At 37.5% G+C, this 23,630-nt stretch overlaps 2 protein-coding genes across 4 annotated transcripts in view; both read left to right on the forward strand.

The window, feature by feature from the left end:
* The window catches only part of bmt2 (base methyltransferase of 25S rRNA 2 homolog), a 47,932-nt gene extending 41,027 nt beyond the window's left edge, over positions 1 to 6,905 (forward strand). Inside the window, exon 5 of the mRNA XM_007894561.2 lies at positions 3,342 to 6,905. Coding sequence (XP_007892752.1) covers positions 3,342 to 3,971 — 630 coding nt within the window. The 3' untranslated portion in view covers positions 3,972 to 6,905. The remainder of the gene's footprint in view (positions 1 to 3,341) is intronic.
* A 5,372-nt stretch (positions 6,906 to 12,277) lies between these two features.
* On the forward strand, positions 12,278 to 23,362 carry tmem168b (transmembrane protein 168b). Of its 3 annotated transcripts, none has more exons than XM_007894562.2 (6): positions 12,278 to 12,423; positions 12,955 to 13,063; positions 15,108 to 16,394; positions 17,714 to 17,856; positions 18,413 to 18,687; positions 21,681 to 23,362. In XM_007894562.2, exons 3-6 carry the CDS (start codon positions 15,258 to 15,260, stop codon positions 22,226 to 22,228), a joined length of 2,103 nt encoding a protein of 700 aa, XP_007892753.1. In that variant the 5' UTR covers positions 12,278 to 12,423; positions 12,955 to 13,063; positions 15,108 to 15,257; the 3' UTR covers positions 22,229 to 23,362. The 3 variants fall into 3 exon arrangements, with proteins under 3 accessions (XP_007892753.1, XP_007892755.1, XP_007892754.1); XM_007894564.2 differs by having other exon boundaries at positions 15,122 to 16,394; XM_007894563.2 differs by having other exon boundaries at positions 12,278 to 12,411.
* Positions 23,363 to 23,630: the final 268 nt, after the last annotated feature.

Raw genomic sequence — 23,630 nt, forward strand, 5'->3', positions numbered from 1 at the left:
GTGTCGGAATGTTTAACCCTTTTTGCACTGGTTTATCCAGCAAGCTTGTATCCAAGGCAGAGCATTTTTAATGCATTTTGCTCACACATTGGGAGGCTGAAGAATGGCCTTGTAATTGTAGTGATACAGTAATTGTAGTGATACTGATTTTTTTTGGTCTTACCACAGTAGACCTTACTATAGTGCAGTACAATGCGGTTGTTGGGATCCATAAAATTCCGACCAGTCTTATAACGGGATGTGATCGTTGGTCAGAGCTTCCACATCATGACAACATCGAACACCACCAATTACATTTTGCATGTGCAAAGCTCCATCTTACTTCAAATTGGGATAAGCTTGAAAATATGAAGTATATGAAATATACTATAAAATCTAATATGCTGCAATTGTGTGTGTGTATATATAATATTCAAATGTCAGTAGATAACAAACTAGTATATTTAGTGTTCCTATGAGTTTTAAACAAATGGCAAGATTTTTCCACCTTGTACATTGATTTTGTCCCCCAAAACATAATTCCACAATCACCATTCAGAAAATGCTATTACTTGTCGGAAACTTGGTTTCAAAATGAAGATTGGCTTCTTCACAGATTTGCGACCGATTTACAATTTTGACCTTTTGAAGTTTTTTTTTAATTCAAAGCCAGTGAAATGTCACTGAACATTTTTAAATCTCTCCAAGCAACCATTGTGTTTGCTAAAATTTCTGTCAAATGCCAGCTTGGCTCACTTTTATTTTCTCAGTAATCATTTAGACATATATATTCACAGCCTAGGACCGCTGTGCAAACATTATTGCACACAACACTGACCACCCAGCAATTAGAAAGTGGTGCAAATAATCTAGCAACTAAAATTTTTGTTTTTTGCTGTAATTTTTCTCGGTCTATTCTGTCCAGTCATTATCACAATGATCTGTGATTTTTAGAACAATCCTTGGATTTAATATAGCACGTTATCACGTTCTTGAGATATCTCAAAGCACTTCACAGAATATATCATAAAATGAATTGACTGTATATTTTGTGGGTGAAACGTGACGGCCAATTGCACACAACAGTGTCCCACAAACAGTTGTGGATTGATTGACCAAATTANTTTTTTGGAGGGATTATTACCCCGTAAAGTGAATCACCAATCGACTGAACAACCTAGCTCCTACTTACCACTTGGTAAACAGAGGCGTGTGGAGTAAGAAAACTTGCCTAAGGTTTTGCCCTGCTTGGGAATCGAACCCAGGTCTTCTCGCTTGCGAGGAAAGTGCTCTAACCAACATGCTAATATGTGGCTGTACATAGAAACAGACTTGTCAATTCTAGTTTATTCATGAGCTCGAACGTTGATGTCTATCTTAGCAGAAAAATGCAATCTGGAGGAAAGAGGCCCATTTAACATACCCCAGCATCAACATTTGAATGCTGATTGCACATTTAACCAATAAGTAGTAACTCCTTTTATTATAGTTTAATATAATAGTTAATTAATAAAGCCGTTTTCACGATCCTGAAATGTTTAATCAATTAGGTTAATCAACGCGTCTTTTATGGGGCAGTGTGATTAAACAGAGCAGTACAAAATCAATTATTTTAATGGAACCATTCTAAATTCACAGTACACTGTACTTCCTTTATTTAATGAAAAGGTTGAGAAGCTAACCTCCTACTTTACTGAAAAAGGCTTAATTTTCTTGTGAATTTAACCCCTCCTCCATTAATTATTTGGATGTTTCTTCCTTTTGCTTTCTACCTTTCAAAATAAATAAGCAGCCCAGGTTGGATATTGATATTTTTTATGCTTCAAACCAAGGGTATCTATCATGCTCCAAAGGTTGCAAATGGATTTCACATTATAAATAAGTAAATTATTCATTTTAGTGATCAGCAAATGGTAGACTCTCAAATGTTCTGAAAAGCACTATAACATTCAACATAATTAGAAAAAATCTAAAGAAAAAATATTGCATCTTTGAAAGTTATTGCAAATATTCCTAATATTGCTAATGTGTGCCCAGATACACACACTCGCAGAAAAAAATTGCCTGTTTGTGGGACATTACTGTCTGCAAACTGGCTCCCGTGTTTGCCTACAAATACACAATGACTTACACCCTTTGTGACGTTTTCACCTGGTACAGTGCTTACAATGCTTGGGTTTTGCAACAGAAATATAATAATAATCCCTCAAGAAAAAAAACAATAATAAATTGTCACTTCAATCCACGGCTGTTCGTGGGACACTGCTGTGTCAATTCACTTTACAGTTTATTCTGTGAAGCGCTTTGAGATGTTTAGAAGGTGTGAAAAGCGCTATATCAAATGCAAGCATTATTATGTGAAGACTTTTTTCAATAGCTAGGTTTAGAACAGATCTGCAAGGTGAACATTAGAATTTCTTATTGGAAGTTTGCAAACTAATATTCTTGAATTTTATATTTAGACATTTTCTCACCCTATTTGCATTTTAGTTCTAGTTTAACACATCCAGAATACTGTATCAAATACTAAATGGAAATTGTCAACTATTGAATGGAAATGGAAATACTATATATTAATGTGTCCTCTCTGTGTGAGCATTGTCCTGTTGACATACTATAATATGTTTGGATAATACGACTCACTGTGTACTCGGTATTGGTAAGTTTGGTAACCTTGTGTGTATTTTTTACATGACAAAAAGGAAAATACAAATGCTAGTAATCTGAAAACAAAAGCAGAAATGAAAGAAATCCACAGCAAGTCAGCCAACACCTGAAAAAGAATGATAGGTTATTCTTTGGGGCATAGCCCTTCATCTAAATATTAAATTCTGCCACTCTTAAAGGCCTTCCGTTAGGATCTCAGGGAATTTCTTTGGACTGCCAACATAACACAGGGTGGCCCAGTTAGAACCTGCCCTCGTTGAGTCTACTGAGGATCTGTACTATACTGGAAGCAAAGCACATCCAACGTCTAGTGCTATCTAACCAGCTTCCTGAGCTACAAAATAGCCAATGTCTGGGTCATCAAGTTACTGCTATTGTGCAGGAAGTACTGCTGGAATCACTTTTCAAAAGAAGTGCCATCAGTGCCATTTCCACATTATGTCAGCAGCAAACAGACAACGCAGAAGAAATCATTTTAGGCTTAATTATAAATCAGCCTCATAGATATTTGAGCCAGTCGACTGAGTTACAACAGTATTTATTAATGGCACATTTACTGTAATTACAATTCAGCTACATGGCACATTTAACCTATTTACACTACTGTTACATTAAGTGTCATGTACTACCTTACAAAATTGTTTAACTTTCTACATCATAATTACAATAATCAAATTGTTCATTTTGTTTTCCAGAGTGTCTATAAATGTGATTTTCTCAACCTCCAGTTGCAGCAACCTCTTCAGCTTGCTCAAGATACTATAGATGCCTTTCTCAAGCGGCTAAAAGATCCAATCGACTCCCTTCCAGGAGAGCTGTTCCATATAGTTGTGTTTTCTCTTCTGCTGTCTTACTTCCCTGCCCCTTATCAACGTTGGATCTGCTGTAAGAAAGCCCATGAACTTCTGGCACTTAATGGCTTGCTTCTTATAATCACCCCAGATTCCTCTCACCAAAACAGGCATGCCTTTATGATTAAGAGCTGGAAGACTGCTATTGAGTCTCTGGGATTCAAAAGGTACAAGTATGTGAAGTTCTCCCACATGCACCTTTTGGCTTTTCGGAAAATATCTCTGCAGACAACAAGTGATCTCGTCAGCAGAAATTATCCGGAGATGCTCTATATTCCACAGGATTTCAATAATATGGATGAAGAGGAATACACAGACACCACTTGCCAAGTCCGTTCTGAATTGGAAGATGACCAGATAGCTTACAGTTTTATGGAGTTACCTGATGCACCATATGACTCAGACTCAGGAGAGAGTCAGTCAAGCTCCATCCCGTTCCATGAGTTGGAAGACCCAGTGTTGCTTTTAAGCTAACTTCAGACTTCCATTGCATTTGCTACTAGAGCTGCTGTGTTGCCAAAATAATTCTGCTGCATTAATTCTTGTATTGTATGCAGAACATGCAGTACAGTTTGCACATAGAAAATGTGAAGAGTTTACAAAATGGGTAACTTTATTTTCTACAACCCATGTTGGAAAAATAAAAGTATTTTAGGGGTATGCAACAAATGGAACACTTGGTAATGTCCTCAAGGAAGCATCTCCATTAGTATGTTGCGCGTATTCCCAGCAGTATAAATCGCCATAAATAAGAAAAAAGCTGACCAAATAATTCACAGACTATGTAACTGATGCTTGTGTTTTATTATCTATGTGAATTCACTACCCACTATATAGTTGCAGTGTTTCAGTCGTGGCAGTGCCATGAAATTGTTAACTGCAGGACAATGAGGTACAAGATGTGAAATTCACAAACTTGATCTGTTGTGTTAATTCCAACTTTATGTGTTGGATTACAAGATTCGCCAACAAGGAAATTGCAAATCCCCAAATGACCAAAATTGAAAATAGGCCAATAAGGAAAACATTAGCAGTTTTTCTCATCAGCTTTTTTCACACTGTTAGTTTCAGGTTCTCTGTTTTGGTGTATTTCACCATCAATTTCACAATCTGATATTTGCAAACCTTTGGACACAATTAACACATCAATTGTGATTGCATTTTAGACCTAATAACATATTTCAAATTTATAGAAACAAAAAGGTAGGAAAACATGCAGCAGCATAAATCTGCCAAAGTCAAATAAAAAGATGGTACTTACATATATGATCATAACAAGTTTTATCATAATGCTCATTATTTTATCCCTATGTAGTTCCCATTATCAGCCAGGTTGCCCCCAGGGACATTACTTAGACAGATAGTGAATTTGAAACTATTGTTTTTATCCCCTAATTTTGTTGCAATAGCAAATTTGTAAGGAAGTAAAACAAACTTATTTTAAGAAGGTGAACATTACTTGCTGCCTATAGTTAAGCTGTATTTCGCACTATTTCTGCAAACAATTATGCAGTTAGCCTCACAAAATTCAATGTTACATTTTATTAATGAACAGTTTGCTCTGTTCAGTTTTTGAACAAACTGGTATTGATTCTGTTGAAAGGAATATGCCATGTAGTCCTTGTGACCTTTGGCTGAAAATGATGACCTTGCACAAAACTGAATTCAATATTGCTTGGTCTGTGGTCAACATCGGTAAAGAAGTTTACAAGTAAATTGAGGAACAAAACAGGAAATCAAACCAATATGCTTCATTCTTGGCCTCAAGCAAGGGCAGATACCTGAAATGTGTCTCTGATGTCTTTGTCTCCATAGATCAGTGAATAGTTGGTAGATTTTTCTTACTGAAATGCCTAGGGTTATGTTATTTTCTAGCACATTAAACAAGGAAGGTGGAATGCATGCATATTGACCAGTTATTAGAGAATGGTACTTGAGTGAAAAATCTGTGGTTGCAAAGTAAACATTTATGAAGAAAATGAAATTTGAAAGCTTGACTTTTTCTTAATTGGGTTATGCATTATTTGTGTACAATATAAAATAGTAAATGCTTTGTTGCTTATAGTAGATGGGCCACTTTTCAATTAACGATAAGGTTGCTTTCAAATCAGAAAATAACTTGCATTCAAACTTATTAAATACCTTATTGACATGACATTAACCTTTTTTGGAAATAAATTGTTTCAAAATAGTGGCATTAACACTCAGGAACAATTAGTTATAAGAAAGTTGTAAATGGTTATATGTAACATAACAGTCAGAAATCTTCAACTTGCATTGAAATCCCCAGTGATAGACTGCCAAACGGTACATACAGAGCTCTGTACCATTAATTTACATATTGCCAATCTTGATCTAGAAATGGCTTTCTATTCTAGTGTGTGGTTTTAATGGCCTGCATATACCAACATTGCAGTATTTTCAAGTCGCATGAGTCATTCCAATCTTACCATGTTCTAGCATGCTCAGCATTGATGTCTAGTGTTTGATTTACAGATATTCTCTATGGCTCTCCAATGAATACTTAAGGTTTCCGTTGGAGATATTCCATAGTCAGAATTAAATTAATGCAATCATCGATGGTGCTTTTAAATAGATAAAAAAAACATTGCTTGACTTGGTCTAAAATCAAGTAGACATGGATCCTTGGGATTGTTTAATCTACCTAGGTATATGAAATAATCAAAGAACGATGATAATACTAAAAGATGAGTAATCTACGTTTCCTATTTTGGTGGGCTCAAGAATAGTATCCTGTGAATTCTCATGATGATCTGTGAAACCTACTGCATCTGGATTTGATGGCCTGGATTGACATTCATCTTCGGTATTTATATTTACACCAGTTGACCCCTAACCCTTTGTGTATGGAATGACTTATGCAACTTAGAAAACACATCTTTTATTAAATATCTAGCAGATTTCTGTAAATTTCTCTTACTGAATATTTTTATATAAGAGAATGTATAATTATAAAAAGCAATAATTCTCAATCTCTGGGCAATTTAAATTGAAATCATAGTTTTCATTTTGGTGCATTCCATAAAGGGTTTAACTCCCAACTTTCTAGAGTTTTGAACAATGTTGATCACAACAATATTGGCATTTTCATTTGCTCTCTCCTGCACCCCCCCCCCCCCCCCACCCCCCACACTTTATCCTTAATGGTCAGATATTACTGGCTTCCCAGCTTCCAGCACTTCTATTTCCAAAATTCACAGGTACATTGACAGCATTCAGACATGAGGACATTGAAACCTGCAGTACAAAAATAATAATAATAATCTTTGCATTTGATATAGCGCTTTTAACGTCTTCTAGACATCTCAAAGCGCTTCACAGAATATGCTGTTAAGTGAATTGACTATTTGTGGGCGAAACGCGGCAACCAATTGCGCACAGCAGTGTCCCACAAACAGTGGATTGAAAATGACCAATTTATTATTGTTTTGGAGGGATTCATGTACAGGTAATTCAATAACTAATTGATACTGAAAGTACTTTAAAAGATCATGTTCAGTTTCAATTACTACTTCAATGCATTGTTACGTTTCTGTTAAGGATGGCATGATCAGGTATTAATGCAAAAGAATTGGATGGCATAGACACAAGTGCAGACTAATGAAAAGACTGCTGTACAAATTTAGGTGGACTCATTGGTGGCTCATGAAAGGTGATCTTAGTTGCAGGTAAAAGCCCACTGGCAACATTTAGTAGTAAATGTGGAGCAATATTTTTGGTCTACAAAAATAACAATGTTTGCTTACTTATTAACTAATTTCCATTTTTTTAAAGAAAAACTGCATAATCTTAAATTGAAAAGCATTAAACAACTACTCAGTAACAGAATGGTGTGTCTCCTGGTTATATTTAGATCTGATGTTGTTAGGTGATCTATTAAAAATGCATCTTTAATTCACATTTTTCTCAGAAAGCACAATTCTACATGATTTTCATAGTGTGGATTTACAGCAAATCTGAACGTTGTAATAAAATGTAAAGGGATTCCATTTGCCGGCATATTTTTTTAAAAGAAATTGGCAAGTTATCCTATTCACCAGCCAAAGGTTAGCAGGTAGAATGGCATGTTTTAGGAATGCCACTGTGTGGAATTGTGTCTGACTGTTGCATTTTGTGGAAAGTTTACCTCATAATGAGGTTTTGCACTAAAGCCTTGTAACCTGGGATACAACTATTTTGCTTTTAAGTGCATTTCAGTCAGCTGTTGCTCAATTTGTTCTGATTTAAGTTTACTTTGAACTTTTAATCCTTTGAATTTATGTTTTTGTTCTGGTTGCTTTCGACTACATTAGAGATGAAAAGAAATTGCACTTTTGCTTCAGTGTCTTGTAATCTCATTTTTTCTGGTTTTGTATTGTTTCTACTTATTGTTTAAAGACTGTGAAGATTGATCACTGGTGATGTTTAATCCTGAAATGGTGTTTTGTTCACTTGGGTTTGTTCTGTAACATTATTTGTTAAGTTTTCAACATCTTGGGAAAAATCATTTTACTTTACATCAGTAAGCCCTTTTGAAATCTAAAACATCTTTATATCACCAACAAATTGAAAACTATTATTCCTAAGAAATTCACATTCTCAGAAAATGCCTCAATGCTCATAGTTCTCTTATACTGAATAATATGACATCTACAGGTGAACTCTGGAATCAATTAAATTGTCACATATTGGCAGGGGAGTACTGCTGCTGTTCTATTTAATTGGAGGGTAAGCTGTCAGGAAGAGAATACCAATTGAAAGCTCTTTAAGATACTCCTGTTAAGGCACAAGGTATTAGAAGCTAACCCACATTACTTCAAAAAAGATAAAAATTGCACAAATGGTCAAAATGTAAGCTAGATGTCAAGCTGTCTATCATTGGCAAATAAACACAGTTGAAGATGGCTATAATTTATGCAGATAATATAACGGTTACATCTTGTTAACTATTGAACCCTATTGTTATCACTAAATGCCCAAGTGTTGATCTGCTGAATGATGTCGTTGGTGCTAAAATATTCAGATATATTCATTGTTTTGTTTCATTTGTACTTGATGCATTTTATTATTTCTATTATTTGTATATCAACACATTTGTTGGACACATGATGGGAAGTTTCACTGAATGTCTGTCCAGTGGCACCTTTTTGTTTGTAGGATCAATGTCATCCCTACTAAAAAAAGAATGTGATTTTTCTATTGTATGTAAACTTAATTTTTCATACTGAAAGTGCTTAAAATTATACTTGTTGGTAACAGTCACTTAAAAATGGTAAAATTGCATTGTGACAGAACTACAATTTTCTGAGTTTCGGCTGTGTAGTTGCTAGGGCAATAAACTGAAATTTACAAGACACATACACCATTGTGATAATTGCATTTTTATGACCCTTAGGTATACACATAAAACCCTTGTTTGTAATCCAGATGTGTAAACTAAATTTATTTGTCCTGTCTGTTACATTGTGCTGAATTGATGGGTTTTTTTGTCTTTGAAGACCTGAGTTCAAAATCAGCAGATACTATGATTCACATCAGCAATGAAAAATGAAATTCAATCTGGTCTCCAGTGGTTATAATGAGTAAGCATGCAGAAACAGCATCTAATCTGACTGTTTTAGTTCAGGGGGTCCAGTTCAGTTGTGCAGAAAATGGAAATTATTGTTCAGTAACGAAGACTTCAGAAATTGACTAAAACTACAGGATGCCCAACATTCCTCCTTGCTCTTACTGAGGCTGACGAGAAACATTTTCCTGTCAAGATATCACTTAGAGAAGAAGGTATTTTGTTTACGTCAAGCTTTCTCAAATCTTTGTGTGGGAGGGATGAGAAAGTGATGGTTAGTACCCGATTTTGGCAGTGCTGGGATAACCTAAAAATCCAGATTAAAACTAGTATCAGCATTTTCTTCTGTAAAACAGTCGCAATGAATCTAACTAAAAATGTTTTACTATAAAGAGGCATGTTCATCACTATTTAACTAGTGTCTCTGTGATACATTCGGATTGAACAGATTTCTCCCTAAACCCTATTTGGATCAGATGGCAGAAAATCATCACCTAGCTCCAGTGAGCAAATTACCCATTTTTCGTTCCTGGCTAATGAACCTTATCCTCAAACAACACCATAGTGGCAAAAAGATGCCTCTGCAACAATCTATTGCTGCTTGGCATCTTTGATCACTAAATAGTGGCCTCTTTGACCAGATAATGCAGTTTGTGGCTTTTTCATAGTTCCCAGCTTGTTTCAACACATTATTTTAGAGATCAAAAGGTGTGTGTATCTGACTGAATGTCACAAGGTAAACACGTTCCTGTGTTGTGCAACTTCTGTGACTAACCAGCTGTTAAATGTGGATCAGTTAATACTTGTGGAGTCCTGTAGCTCAGTGGTTAGAGCACTCGCTTTGCAAGCGAGAGACCGGAGTTCAATTCCAGGCAGTGCGAAACCTTGGGCAAGTTTCCTTACTCCACACGCCTAATAATAATCGCTCCAAAACCAAAAACAATAATAAATTGGTCATTTTCAATCTAAGACTGTTTGTGGGACATTGCTGTGCGCAATTGGCTGCCGCGTTCGCCCACAAATATACAGTCAATTCACTTTACAGTGTGTTCTGTGAAGCGCTTTGGGACGTCCTCCTGACATGAAAAGCGCAATTTCAAATGCAAGGATTACTATTATTATTATTACTTCTTATGCCTTCAGATTTTTGGAGGTGAAAGTTAACTTGTCTACATGCTCGCAACAATACACACACTACAAGAGGATGATTGTGGAATAGTTTTAAGTGGTGAATTGCAAAACTAATATTAAGTTTTGTCCTGTAGAATACCTGTAATCGGATTTTAATATCTGATTACAGGTATTCTACAGGACAAACCTCAATACTACAGATGAAATTATTGTCAACCTGGCGCAGTAGTAGCATCCTCGCTTCTGAGTCAGAAGGTCATGGATTCAAGCCCCACATCGGGACTTGGAATCACATAGTCCAAGCTGACACTCCCATAATCCAAAAATATTATTATACAGGATTGGGATTCAAATTAACTATTGTACTTGTGTACAGTATTGTCTTTCAAGAACACAATTGCTCAACAGTGTTCAGAGTAAAAGCAAAATTAAGTGTCACATTTTGAAATTGATCTAAGCAAAACTGAGATCAAATGAAAATTAAGAATTTAGGAATCTTTATCAGTGGTAGAATCACCACACAGAAATATGCCTCCCAACAGAGACAACAACGACCTGGGATGTTTATCTCTTAAGAAATTGATGTGCTTCCTTATTTTTGCTTTGTCGTAAACGTGAGATAAGCATTCAGTTATTTGATTGCTGAAAGGAATTGTGAGACTCAAGGGAGAAACATTACAGTAGCAGTAAAATTGCTTTTTTCTGAAAGAAATAGTGAATCAATCAAGTATAATCATAGCTATGAGCTACACGTCTGTGGAGGTTGAACCACTTTCAAAGGTTAAGAAGACTTATCGTAAGTAAGTAATCTAAACTTACTTGGATACTTATACACACAAGGATTTGTAAGAAACTCAATTTGCTGCTTAGTTTCCTAAAGCCTATTCCAAAAGGAAATGATGAGATAGAGGGATACCCATTTTTTTATTACAATAAAAAGCTTGCACTTATATAACACCTTCAAGTAGGACGATATCTCAAAGCATTTCACAGCAATGCCAAGCAATGAGGACGGAAAGATGAATTTAAGCAAAGCATTGTCAAAATGGGTTTTGAAAGCAGGAAGAGAATGGAACAATCAGAAGTGTCAAAGATTTTTTCACCAATGGTAGGACAAAGAGAGAGGAACAAGCAGTAGACCAAGTTGCATAAAATGGCAGATACATTTGGGAGGATAGGCAGGATTATTTTGCACTGTGAAAGGTTCAACCTCCTCTTAAATTAATATTATGATAAATTGGGTGTCAATGGGCTGTTGGTGAGGCTAATAGGACAGGGCATGTATGATGGCCCGTAGCACATCCAAAAAGGGAATTCAGGAGAAACTTCATAATGCAGAGAGTGGTGATAATGTGAAACTTACTGCCGGAACCTGTGGTCGAAGCAAAAAAAAAACAGTATTCAGTGTATTTAAGAAGAAATCTGATGCACACATTTGGGGAAAGGAAATGGGGGGTGAGAGGGGTTGGGGGGGCTGCTGCGGAGTATAACCAAGGCACAGGCTTGTTAATAACAACAATAATCCTGGCATTTGATACATATATATATATATAGCGCCTTATCACATCTTCGAGACTTTTCAAAGTGAATTTTTTTTAAAAAAAATTGTTGCGAGGAATGCATAGCCTGTTGCCCGGGCAGTGTGGTTCCGTGTGATTCTGATCAAGAAGGGACCTCTTCACCCCCCTGGTGAACAAGATGAGCAGCTCTCTGTCACAGTCTCTGTCACAGTCTCTGTCACTGTCTCTGACACAGACACAAGAAAGAGCTGGCACTGAGCCGCGCATGCGCGTTTGTCCGAGCAACGTTGTCAGGTTGGGCGGGTTTCACGCCCAATTGGGCGTTTTCTTGGGGGCTCTGAACCAAACGGCTTTGGGCGCTTTGTTTCTTTTAAAAAATAAAACTGCAGAACCTTCGCCCCCCCCTCCTTAGAAGACTTTTTCCTGACCGCAGTTTCAAAAGCACTGACCTAACTTGGCTCTTGGCCCCGCTGTGCTGCTGCCCGCAGGAGTGGCGAGGCGGTGCCGCACGTTGGGCTACGTTTGGGCTACAAACGATTTTAACTTCTGGCCCCTCCCCCCCGATACAAGATGGCGGCTGGTGAGGAGGCGGCGGCGTGAGTGAAGCTGAAGGTCGGCTCCCAACAGCGGCTCCGATACACCCCCGGCCCGGCCCGGCCCGGCCCCGACATCGCCGCCTCGCCCTTCTCCTCTTCAGGTCAGGAGACAGGTAAAGAGACGTCCCGGACCCTGGCTTCACTCAGCCCAGGTCCCCAGCCCGGGCCCCCAGCCCAGGCCCCCCAGCCCGAGGCCCTCAGCCCAGGGCCCCCAGCCCAGGCCCCCCAGCCCAGGGCCCCCCGGCTCAGCCCAGGGCCCTCAGCCCGGGCCCCCCAGCCCGGGCCCTCAGCCCGGGGCCCTCAGCCCAGGCATACCCCCCCCCGGCTCAGCCGAACCACACCAGAGCCCTGGGTCAGGGGGACAGTGGCCCCTTCGCTTTGCTCACATGTTTCCCGACTCCAAACGCCTCTGCTTAAGTAGCAGTAAATAGGGAACCGGTTGTTAGTCGGTCGGCCGATCGCTTTCCAGGGAGTAATAATCCCGTCAAAAGAATGATACTTTGGTCACTCAATCCATGACTGTTTGTGGGACATTGCTGTGCGCAATTAGCTGCCGCGTTTCACCCACAAAATACATGCACCCAAAAGTCAGGATTACTTCTGACACCTTCCTCTTTTTAATCCCTCCCCCCCATCCGCTATAGTCCATTATTAATGGAGGATAAAACAAGACGTTAAAAGAAGAATGGAACAAATTGCCTGAAAGAACTATCTTCTCCTCTTCCTCCTCCTCTCCCCGCCCGACCCATAAAGGTATGTCCTGGTCATATTTCAATTCGCTTTGTGAATTGATGCCATCTGAATACATTTTTGAAAGGGCTGATATTCCTCAGGGTAGTATTGTTTTGTGCGTAGCTTCCGAGCAACAATTTTACTTCAGGTAAAAGATTATCAATCAGTTCTAGGTAACGTGTAGATAAAAGGAGCTGATTGATGGTGCTGAGATCGTTAAGAAATATGGTGAACCTTTTTCTGTTTCAAAATTTAGCATGAAATTGTAACAAGTGGAGTTTGTGGAGCCAGAAGTGCAATCTGTCCTAATATAGCAATAAGATGGATATTCCACGTTGAATCACCAGTTTCTCTGAAATCTGTGCTTTGATTTAGATTCTGTTAAATTTTATATTATCTAACTGAATAAAATTGGATGTGGTTACTTACATTCCTTATCCCTCTCCCAACAAAAATGTTGGGCTCAGTGATGCCAATTCATATTTAATCATGTTAAAGGATAAATATTTACATATTTATTTTTTTTAATTTAAAAGCAAGGTTTAATTTAGATCTGAGTAATGTTTCCTGTCCAAAAAGACAACAGTGATGGAAGAGGATTGAGGGTGTGGGATGTGGCCCAAATCTAAGAGATGTAGAGTACCAGAACAACTTAATGTCATGAAGTTGATTTATTTGATCAACTATTGAAACTTTACATTTGTTGCTATTATCATATTCTATAGTAATTCAAGAGTTTTGTTCTTCAAACCCAACAAAGCTACAATGTATTTTTAAAGGTTATTTTGTCGTCCAGTGTTATTTCATATTTGAGTTGTGTTTCAAAACTAAATTGCCATATTAAATGATACAACAATAAAGCTAATATATTATTTGGATCAGTGTGGGTGAAGAGATGGTGATTGTATAGTCCTCCTTTCTGTGGATGTGCTTCTGTCACTAATTATACATCTAGGTTTAAGATCTGTGCATTGTCTGAAATGTGAATGTGCCAGTCATAGTCAATGCTCAGCTGTAGATCTTGAATGGAAGATGTCATCAGTGTATTGTAATTGTGGCCAATCTTGAATGGTCAGCGAGTAGCCTAAATTAGTTTGGAAGTGGGAAGCATTGCACAATTCCAATTAATATATTTAAGAATGCATCCAAATTGACTGATTCTATTCGAGCCTTATTCATTCTAGTAAACCTGCGTGGAACTAAGTGAAAAAACAGCCTTAATATTACAATGATTGTCATTCTATTCTTTATTGCCAAGCAAAAATAAAATCAAATTCAAGGTTTAAAAAAGGTTTCTGCCCAGCTTCCATATTTATGATTAGAAAATCTTGTAATAATTCCATGAACTGGAAAGCTTCAATCCCAGAAATAATGTTCTTCAATTTCTATCACCATGATTGTACACTTTCAGTGAGATGATGTAAACTTGACTTTGAAGAATTATTGTAAAACTTTCAGTGAGCCAATGTGAACTCTCAAAAATTATATGTACTCTAGAACTTAAACTACATCATTTTACTGAATGCTGTTTTGATGAGGATACATTCTGGGACTCGTTCATTGGGTGACAGATTACTTAAATTTCAACCATAACACAGGAGTCCTGTAGCTTAGTGGTTAGAGCACTCGCTTCGCAAGTGAGAGAATCTGGGTTTGATTCCTGGGTGGGGCGAAGCTTTGGGCATATTTCCTTACTCCACACACATGTGTTTACCTACGAGAAATTAGAACCTGTTTGTTAGTCGATTTGCGGATCGCATTTCCAGGGGTAATGATACTTCAATAAAATAATAATAATTTGGTCACTTAATCCATGACTGTTTGTGGGGCACTGCTGTGCGTAATTGGCTGCTGCGTTTCGCCCACAAAACATACAGTCACTACATTTTTTTACAGTATATTCTGTGAAGCGCTTTGAGACGTCTAGGAGACATAAGGCACGATATCAAATGCAAGGATTATTATTATTGTTTAAAACATTTGATGTGGTTAATGCCTTGCAGCTCACTCACGGTTATTGTATATGCATTTTCTATTTCTAAAAGTTGTGGTGTTTTATTTTAAGGTTTTCACTTTTAGGAGTCTGAGTCTTCAATGAAGCTTTATTCGTGAAAAATGGAACAGTAGACGACGAACAGCATCTGGACTGTATGTTGCGGACCTGCATAAATCTAAAATCACCAGAATCTGGACAGACCCTTGACAATCATATTACATGTGTAAATCATTGCGTTATTGTGTGAGCCACTGTCTTTATGCAGTCATGACAAGACTGGAAGAACTTAATAGAGAAACAAATATGCATTCCTCGGTACGATACCTTGGCTATCTAGCAAATATAAATTTGCTAGTGGCCATTTGTATGGGACTGTATGTCAGATGGGAGAAGACAGAAAATCTGTTGCTGCTTGTCATCTTCATCCTCGGACTCTTTGTGCTTGGCATTGCTAGCATATTGTACTACTACTTCTCCATGGAAACAGCAAGCTTGAGTCTTTCTCATCTCTGGTTTGGATTTTTACTGGGCCTTCTCAGTTTTATAGATAATTCTAAATTTCAATATGACGTGAAGGAAGAAGCCACCAAATACTTACTTCTGACAAGCATTGTGATTCGAACTTTGTGGGCAGTGGTGCAGAGAATTTGTGGATGTGTCCGACATCAACCTGCACTCTTAACATCTGCGGAGTTCCTGGAACTAGTTGGATTTGCCATAGCCAGCACTGCCATGCTGATGCCTAAATGCATGAGTGTCATCTTGCTTGTTTTGGCATTGTCCATGTTAATTATTGATCTACGGATGAAGTCTTTCCTGGCAGTTCCAAATTTGATAGCCTTTGCAGTGATTACATCCCTGTTGTTTTTTCCATCTTTGGACATTAGTACTAACCCATTTGCCTTAGCTTGCTATTTCAGCCGCCTGATCTGTGACCCTCTGCTGGATCTTTACTTCAGTGGCTTATCTGTTACTGAACGATGGAAGCCTTATCTGTATGGCCGGACACTGTGCAGAAGACTTTCCATACTTCCTGTTGCTTCTGTAGAACTCATATTCTTTGTCCTGTCTGCATTAAAACTGAACGACTTAGGTTATTGGTACTTTTTGATACCTGGGTTTGCCATATTCGGAATCTTCTGGTTGATCTGCCATACAATATTTCTCATAACCTTCTGGGGGTTTCATACAAAACTCAATGACTGCCAAAAGATCTACCAAACTCATAGAATAGACAATAAGAGTCTGGATTGTGTCATGGCATCCAAGGGAATGCGCCATTTTTGTCTGATTTCTGAACGATTGGTCCTTTTTAGCCTTTTATCCACAGCAATTTTGGGCGCAGTCTCCTGGCAGGTATGTAATGAACAGCGCTATGGTTTGTCTAAGGATTTTTTTTTTCTTTTCCACATATATGTCCAGAAAACTTTGACATACAAGTTCAAAGTCTTAACTGGATTCCTTTCATAAATCTTTGTTGAGAACCACATATGCATTTGTATATAAATGCAATTTCAGCACCTTGGGACGTCCTCCTGGTGTGAAGGGCGCTATACAAATGTAATTTTGTTGTTGTTGTAAGCACTTTATTGTGACTAGGGCTACAGATTTATCATGGTGGAAAAATGCCACGAATACTGTGATTTTTTTTCATTTATTCGTGCCAAAACCCGCATGCGCCAGCCTCTCTCAAGATTAATGCGAGAAATTCAAATTGTTCTCGCAGATCGGTGCGCACAGCCCAGCCACTTCCTGCGCTCACAAGTAGGATTTCCTATTAGACATTGGAAATGCTGGGAGTTACAAAATATAGTTGCCATTTCCATACCCATCACTTCTCCCAAGATAATTCCTGTAAACGCGCGACGTTCACTTTATTTACCATGACTGCTCCACATTTTTTACAAAAAAAATCTGCAGCCCTAATTATGACGCAAAGTAATGGTCTGGTATACATTATGAAATGAGGGACATGGTACAGAGTTTTCAAATTAGAGAGTGCAATTGCGATATTGAACATTCTGGAATGTCTACCAATAGCTTCCTAGTTATAAATAAATTACAACAATGCAATGGGATTAAGGACAGCATCTTTAATGTGTATTGAACTTACTTAGATAGAGGGAATTCTTTTTATTTACAAATACAAAATACATTTTGTATTTTTATTTATCTATTAATTTTCATCAAACTTAGGAAATACTGCACTTCCAAGCAGGGAAGGAAACGCTAAGGGTTTTTGTTCTGTATCATACTTTGAGGCCAGTGAAAATGACAGTGGCAAAAGCCAGTAAATTGGCTGCTGTCATTTGTCCTTTTGATCAACAAATGGAACCAAGGATCCTTAAGAAGGGAGAAAATAATGGGGAAATTGTTATTTAAAAAAACAACATATTGGCACATTTCTGAATTCAGGTTTATACCTTTACACTTTTTTCAAGGTCTAGTTTCGTGACCTACCTCTTTGACAGTGCTTTCGACTCCCCAGGCCCCCTCAGTTCCTACCTCCAGATTGGGTACCAAGGCGGATTGTTAGGCAGCTTGGGACATTCAAGGTGCCTATTTACATTTATATAGCATGTGAAAAGTGCTATATAAATGTAAATTCATATTGTATTTTAAATATCAAATAGTGCTTTTTACTGAAATGTTTCATCTGTTTATTTACACTGCAGCCAACAAATGGGACCTTTATGAGCGTGTTCCTTGTTGTTTTACCATTGGAGTCGTTAGCTCATGGTCTGTTTCATGAATTGGGCAATTGTTTAGGAGGAACATGTGTGGGATATGCTGTTGTAATCCCTACAAATTACTGCAGGTAAATTATATTGTTATATATACTGTTCATGCACAATCGCAACACTTAAGATAATTTGAGCAAATTTTTTTCTTAAGGAACCTAGATATTAAAACTTTGCTTTTACTTATACTTATTGAAGATTTGTATCGCCGTGTATGTACTATTAATGGTACCTCTGAAATGCCTTAGAGCTGCACAGCTACTTTTCTTTAATATAAAATGTGTTGGGATGCACAATAACTGCAATTGAATGTTTGTCAAGCCTATTTTAGTTGTATGAACTATGTTACAATATGATCTGAACCATATGTTGGTGCGCACTCATATTGTAATCTGTATACTGATACGTGCCTACCTACTGTGGATCCCGTGTGGGAGAAACAAGTCTTTCTGTTTTAGAATATCTGCTGTTGAGTTAGGGAATACAGTTGTTAACAATATAATGTCTTGTTCCACTTTAAACAAACCCGTAAGCAGAATAGCCAGTGTGCCCTTAATACATCTTAGTGGGTGGTTTATTAGCTTATGAACAGTTTTTGCAGGAAGTTACTCACGTTATTTTCTTTTCTAATAGTCCTGATGGCCAGCCAACACTCCTTCCTCCTGAGCATGTTCAAGAGTTGAATCTTCGTTCCACAGCCACGCTAAGCGCTATCCAGAGATTTTTTGCCTTTCACATGATTGAGACCTGTGGCTGTGACTACTCTACCAGTGGCCTTTCTTTGGACACACTTCAGTCAAAAGTAAAGGGATTTCTTGATCTGCGTACACAAGATGGACCCAGACATGATACCTACATCCTGTATTACAGTGGTCATTCTCACAGCTCGGGTGAATGGGCGTTAGCAGGTACAGTATGGGGAAGACATTATCCTTGATTGTTGTGAAAGTTAATTAGCATTTCTGTTTCTTTATCCCACTGATCCTTGTACTTATTTATCTATAAATTGCTTTCAAATGTTTTTTCTGAAAACCTTTTTTTAAAATCTCCCTTCCACTCCTCATCTGAGTGAACACAGGGGGCTCTTCGACCTTTCATAGTGCCATTCTATAACTGATGGATATGATTGAATATCCTGTGTTGTTTTGCCCTCAGGTTTTTATATTTCTGCTGGGAGATGCGACTCCCACCCATACCTGTAGTATTGTCTTATTGGCCAACCTGTGATAAAGCAAAGTTTATAGTTTTAATTGTGTATCATACAACTCATGGTTTATGCAGCTTTCGACAAATCTTCAAAGATCTCTTAATGACCCAGTTGTTTAAGACACTGATAAGTCTAGCACTAAGACATAGAGCTAAGTTCAAATCTGTCTTTTTGATTTAGTTGATCTCTGGTCAGCAGTAGAACGCTACAGTTGGGCTTGAGGGTTAGTGATGAGACAATCATCCCAGATCATTGAGGCTGGAGGTCAACTCCTTCAGGAGAAGAGGATTGGAGAAAATTGGCACATAGAAAAACAAAGCTCTTCATTAAATTGTGACATTATGGAACTTTTTACAAAAAGAATTATACACATCTGCAATTCTGCAGATGTTGTGTGACAGATGGACACTGTAATCCCTTCAATATTATGATCTTTGAAAAAGCTTTCTTTCTCCCCCCCCCCCCACCCCTTATTTTATATGAAGTGTAGCATTACGTGCAGTTTGCGGCTGTTAGCTTCAAACAGCAGTTAATAATAAAAATAGCCCTTACTATAACACAACAATCATACTAATATTATATTCCAATATTATTAGAGAACTATTAGTCACCTTTTTAATTAAACATAGTCCCTTTTTATAGTATAAAAGGCATGACTGTACTAAGGATATTAATCCAGAGCTTGTGAAAAATATAAGCAATGTCGTGCTTTTAAAAATGAGAACCCAGCGGCCTGACGGTTGATTGTATTGATTTTAGATTTGAAGCTTTTTTAAAATAAATTAGTGGGATTAATAGTTGGAAGATTATGATTGTCTATTCACTGCAGTTAAATTGCATAAAAAATCGGAGTCCTGTAGCTCAGTGGTTAGAGTACTTGCCTTGCAAGCAAGAGACCTGGGTTCGATACTCGGCAGAGTGAAACCTTGGGGAAGTTTCCTTACTCCACGTGCCTGATAATAATCCCTCAAGAAAAAAAAACAATAATAAATTGGTCACTTCAATCCACAACTATTTGTGGGACACTGTTGTGCGCAATTGGTTGCCGCGTTTCGCCCACAAAACATACAGTCAATTTACTTTACAGTATATTCTGTGAAGCGCCTTGAGACGTCCAGTGCAAGGATTATTTTAAATTATGTAAACTCCAGTCTAGACCAAACTGAAATGTCAAAGGTCAACAACTGCATTGACAGACTGCCAAGAAAACGAGAAAATAACTACCACAACAAGATTTATTTTTGAAATTTTATATTGATTTTTTTCTCCTTTCTGTTGAGTGAAGGGCGTCTGGTTGCTGCAGTGGAGAATAACGATAATTTCAACCTATTTGATATTTGGGGAGGCACGAATGTAGGCATTTTGGTTGTCCTTCTATAAGTTTTCAGTTGATTGACAGTTAGAGTTGCATTGTTCCTATTGTTACAGAAGCTTCTCCAATGAGATTTAAGAAAGACTTTATTCCCAATGTGGCTCAATTGACAGAAGTTTGTGGATTCAAACCACATATGGGGAATTTGAACTATCCTCACTATCCTCATGTGGGAGGGGCTGGAGTTAAGCGGTGAACTGTAATGGCGTACTCCTGGAGAGTTTAACCAGCTAAAACTTTGCAGCTTGCCATTGCAAACAAGCTTCCAATTGTTGGACAAGATAGACAATTGTGGAGAGTTCAATGACTCGGCCACCATTCCCACCTGACTGGCAAAAGATGCATGTGGGCAACTACCCTAGTAAAGAAAACTGTAATACAGTGTATATCAAACCTTGAGTCTTAAGTTTTACATACAGGCTAATAATGTTGGTTTTGCTTCTTTCTGTAGGCTTATTAAGAATGGCAGGTAAATTGAGCTTGACAGTTTTAATTAAATATGAACCCAAAGTACAAGTTATCCTTAAAATGGATGTCAGTCTAAACTTGCAGGATAGAGTGCAGGTTAGAAATCTTGTAGGATTTTAGCTTGAAGTTGTGTGGTTTTCCTTCTCTAGATTTCTGTTTGCCCACCCATATCTGTAATGTATTATCTAACCCTTAGCCAGATATAAAGAGATAACAGTGTCTGACATCATTTTAAGTGCAACAAATTGGGTCCAGTTTCAATTTCTAATCTCTTATCTATCTTGGCACAGGCATTTATTCTGATAAGACTACTGTATTGTAAAAATAATACTATATATAGAAGGAAGAACCCATTAATATTTAACTAAGCTTGAAGTCAGAGTTTTGCAGATCTCGTTTATTTTTCTGTAGAACATTTAACCTCCAGTTTAGATTTAGATTGCCGAAACACATAACCAATAGGAAGAGTATACAACATTTGGAATTAATTTCTCACGCACATTTTGAAGTGTATTGTTAAAGATGCAGGAAAGATTGCTTGCTTATAAATCTAATGGCAACCTGCTGTAATCCTTTGTATAATCGAGTTAACCTTTTGTTTTTACTGTGGAAAGTTATAATGTACATTGCATTTTGGGTCATGTACTTATAAAAGTAACAGATGGAGCAATTCTCACTCCTTCCAGGCAGTAGGTGGGGTTATTACAGCTTTTGTTTGCACTTTCAAATTATTACCTTGAAGTTGCAACACCATTCAGCATTAAAATGAGATGAATTTCAGCAGGGATCAGTTAAACGTGCTGTTTCTGAGCAAGATTTCATTTTATTCTGAGTTTTGCCCTGTTTGCATGTAGGAGGAGAAACATTGAGGCTGGAGACAATCTTGGAATGGTGGAAGGAGAAGAATGCAGGCTTCTGCTCCCGTCTGATAATTGTATTGGACTGTGAGAATTCTTTGCCATGGGTTAAAGATGTAAGAAGAGTTAGTGAAAATTTTGTTGCAGTACAAGGTGCAGAACTGGCCAAAGATGTAAATATCGAGGAAGCAGATCTTCCGCAATTAGGTGACTTCACTAAAGAATGGGTAGAGTACAACTGCAACTCCGACAACATCATCAACTGGGTCGATAAAGGAAGAACAGTAATGGCGGTTTATGGCATCTCCAAATCCTGGAGTGACTATACTCTCCATTTACCATCAGGCAGTGATGTTGCCAAACATTGGATGATATACTTTCCTCGCATCACCTATCCTCTCGTGCACTTGGCAGATTGGTGTGGTGGGCTGAACCTTTTTTGGATTTGTAATATTTGCTTCAGATGTTTCAAAAGATTGAAAATGAGATGGTTCCCACCCTCAGTCCTGGACACAGGACAAGGGTTCAAACTTGTGAAATCATGAGACTTCTTCAGATGTCAAATGCCTAAAGGAGACTTTTTTTGCACTTAACAGGCATCCCTCCCAAAGATTCTGGACATAAAGAATTGTAATAGCTAATGGGTTGCAGTTGCCAAAAAGCTACTGGTTTACCCAGAGCCGGAGTTTATAAAATTCAAATGATTTCAGGGTTCATTGAGGCTTGACACAGGTTTTTTTTTGTAAATTGCTGATTTAACCTACAGCAGTGTTTCTGTTAATAAGGAGCTGCTGTATTAACATTATTAACTGTTTTTAGCGCACTGTTACTTCTAACACATGTAATTATTTGAAAACAATTCAAAAATGGAAATGGTGGATGTATAATTATACATTATTTAAAAATGTCATGGCCCACATATTTTGGGTAGGGGAGCGGAGTAAGAAAAGTGATGAGCACACATTAATAAATATTTTGAGCCTTAAAATTGATTCTCAAGCTAATGTATTTTTGAAATTTTGTTAACTTTTGTGTCCTTTGATGAAAACGTCTGTTCAAAACCTCTATCTATAATGTATTGTTTCGATTTGGTTGTCCAGTTTTATGTATTTCATTGCTTTCAATTGAATTTGGTTAGCAGGTAAACAAATAGTCTGTGGACTGGAGCAGCGATTGATGATAATGCTGAGAGAGTATCCAGATTGATTGGCATGAAAATAGCTTCCAAAGACTTTCAGTATTGATATTTGATAAATTTTGCTACATCAATACTAATGTACTGCATTCATCACTGTCATTAACATTTTGATGTTGCTCCTGGCAATACATTTGTGTTATGACAACATCCACAGGTCATACTTTGTTTGATGGCCAGGAACATAGCAATATGAAGTTTAAGGCCTATTGCACTGTATTTTAACCATTTTTAAAAGGTGTATAACAAAGTGCCCCCATTAGTTTCCAGAATTTAAAATATTTACTACAGCTACTTACCTTGTGGGGATTTCTTAAATCCATTGTAATACCACACTGTTGTATTTTGTTATTCAGTTCTGTATCGAAATGTTGTACATGCCCTATATTGTGTATGGAAGTAATGATGAGACTTTCTTTTAGAACCATCTGTTTTCTGGTCCTTTGTTTTTTATCAACTCTACATAAAAAATGATTTAATTTTATTGGTTCTGTAATCCTTGAGGCGTCAGAGTCTGTGCTCATTGCATGGTAAATTGCAAAGTTCATCTTTTAAAAAAAAACATTTGTTCAGCACTGAATTATTCCACATGTAATGGAATGAAAAAAATGGGGCCTGCAATGGCCTTAACATTTCTGTATCTAACTATTTTCTTCTGGTATTTTAAGTCGCCCCGAATACCATTCTGAATGTCTGCAATTTATTTCCAAGTGTCATGTTGCCATATGAGAGCAGTTACTAAGAAGTACTGA

Source organism: Callorhinchus milii, unplaced genomic scaffold (assembly GCF_018977255.1).
Source record: "Callorhinchus milii isolate IMCB2004 unplaced genomic scaffold, IMCB_Cmil_1.0 Scaffold5, whole genome shotgun sequence".
In the NCBI taxonomy this organism is placed as follows: domain Eukaryota; kingdom Metazoa; phylum Chordata; class Chondrichthyes; order Chimaeriformes; family Callorhinchidae; genus Callorhinchus; species Callorhinchus milii.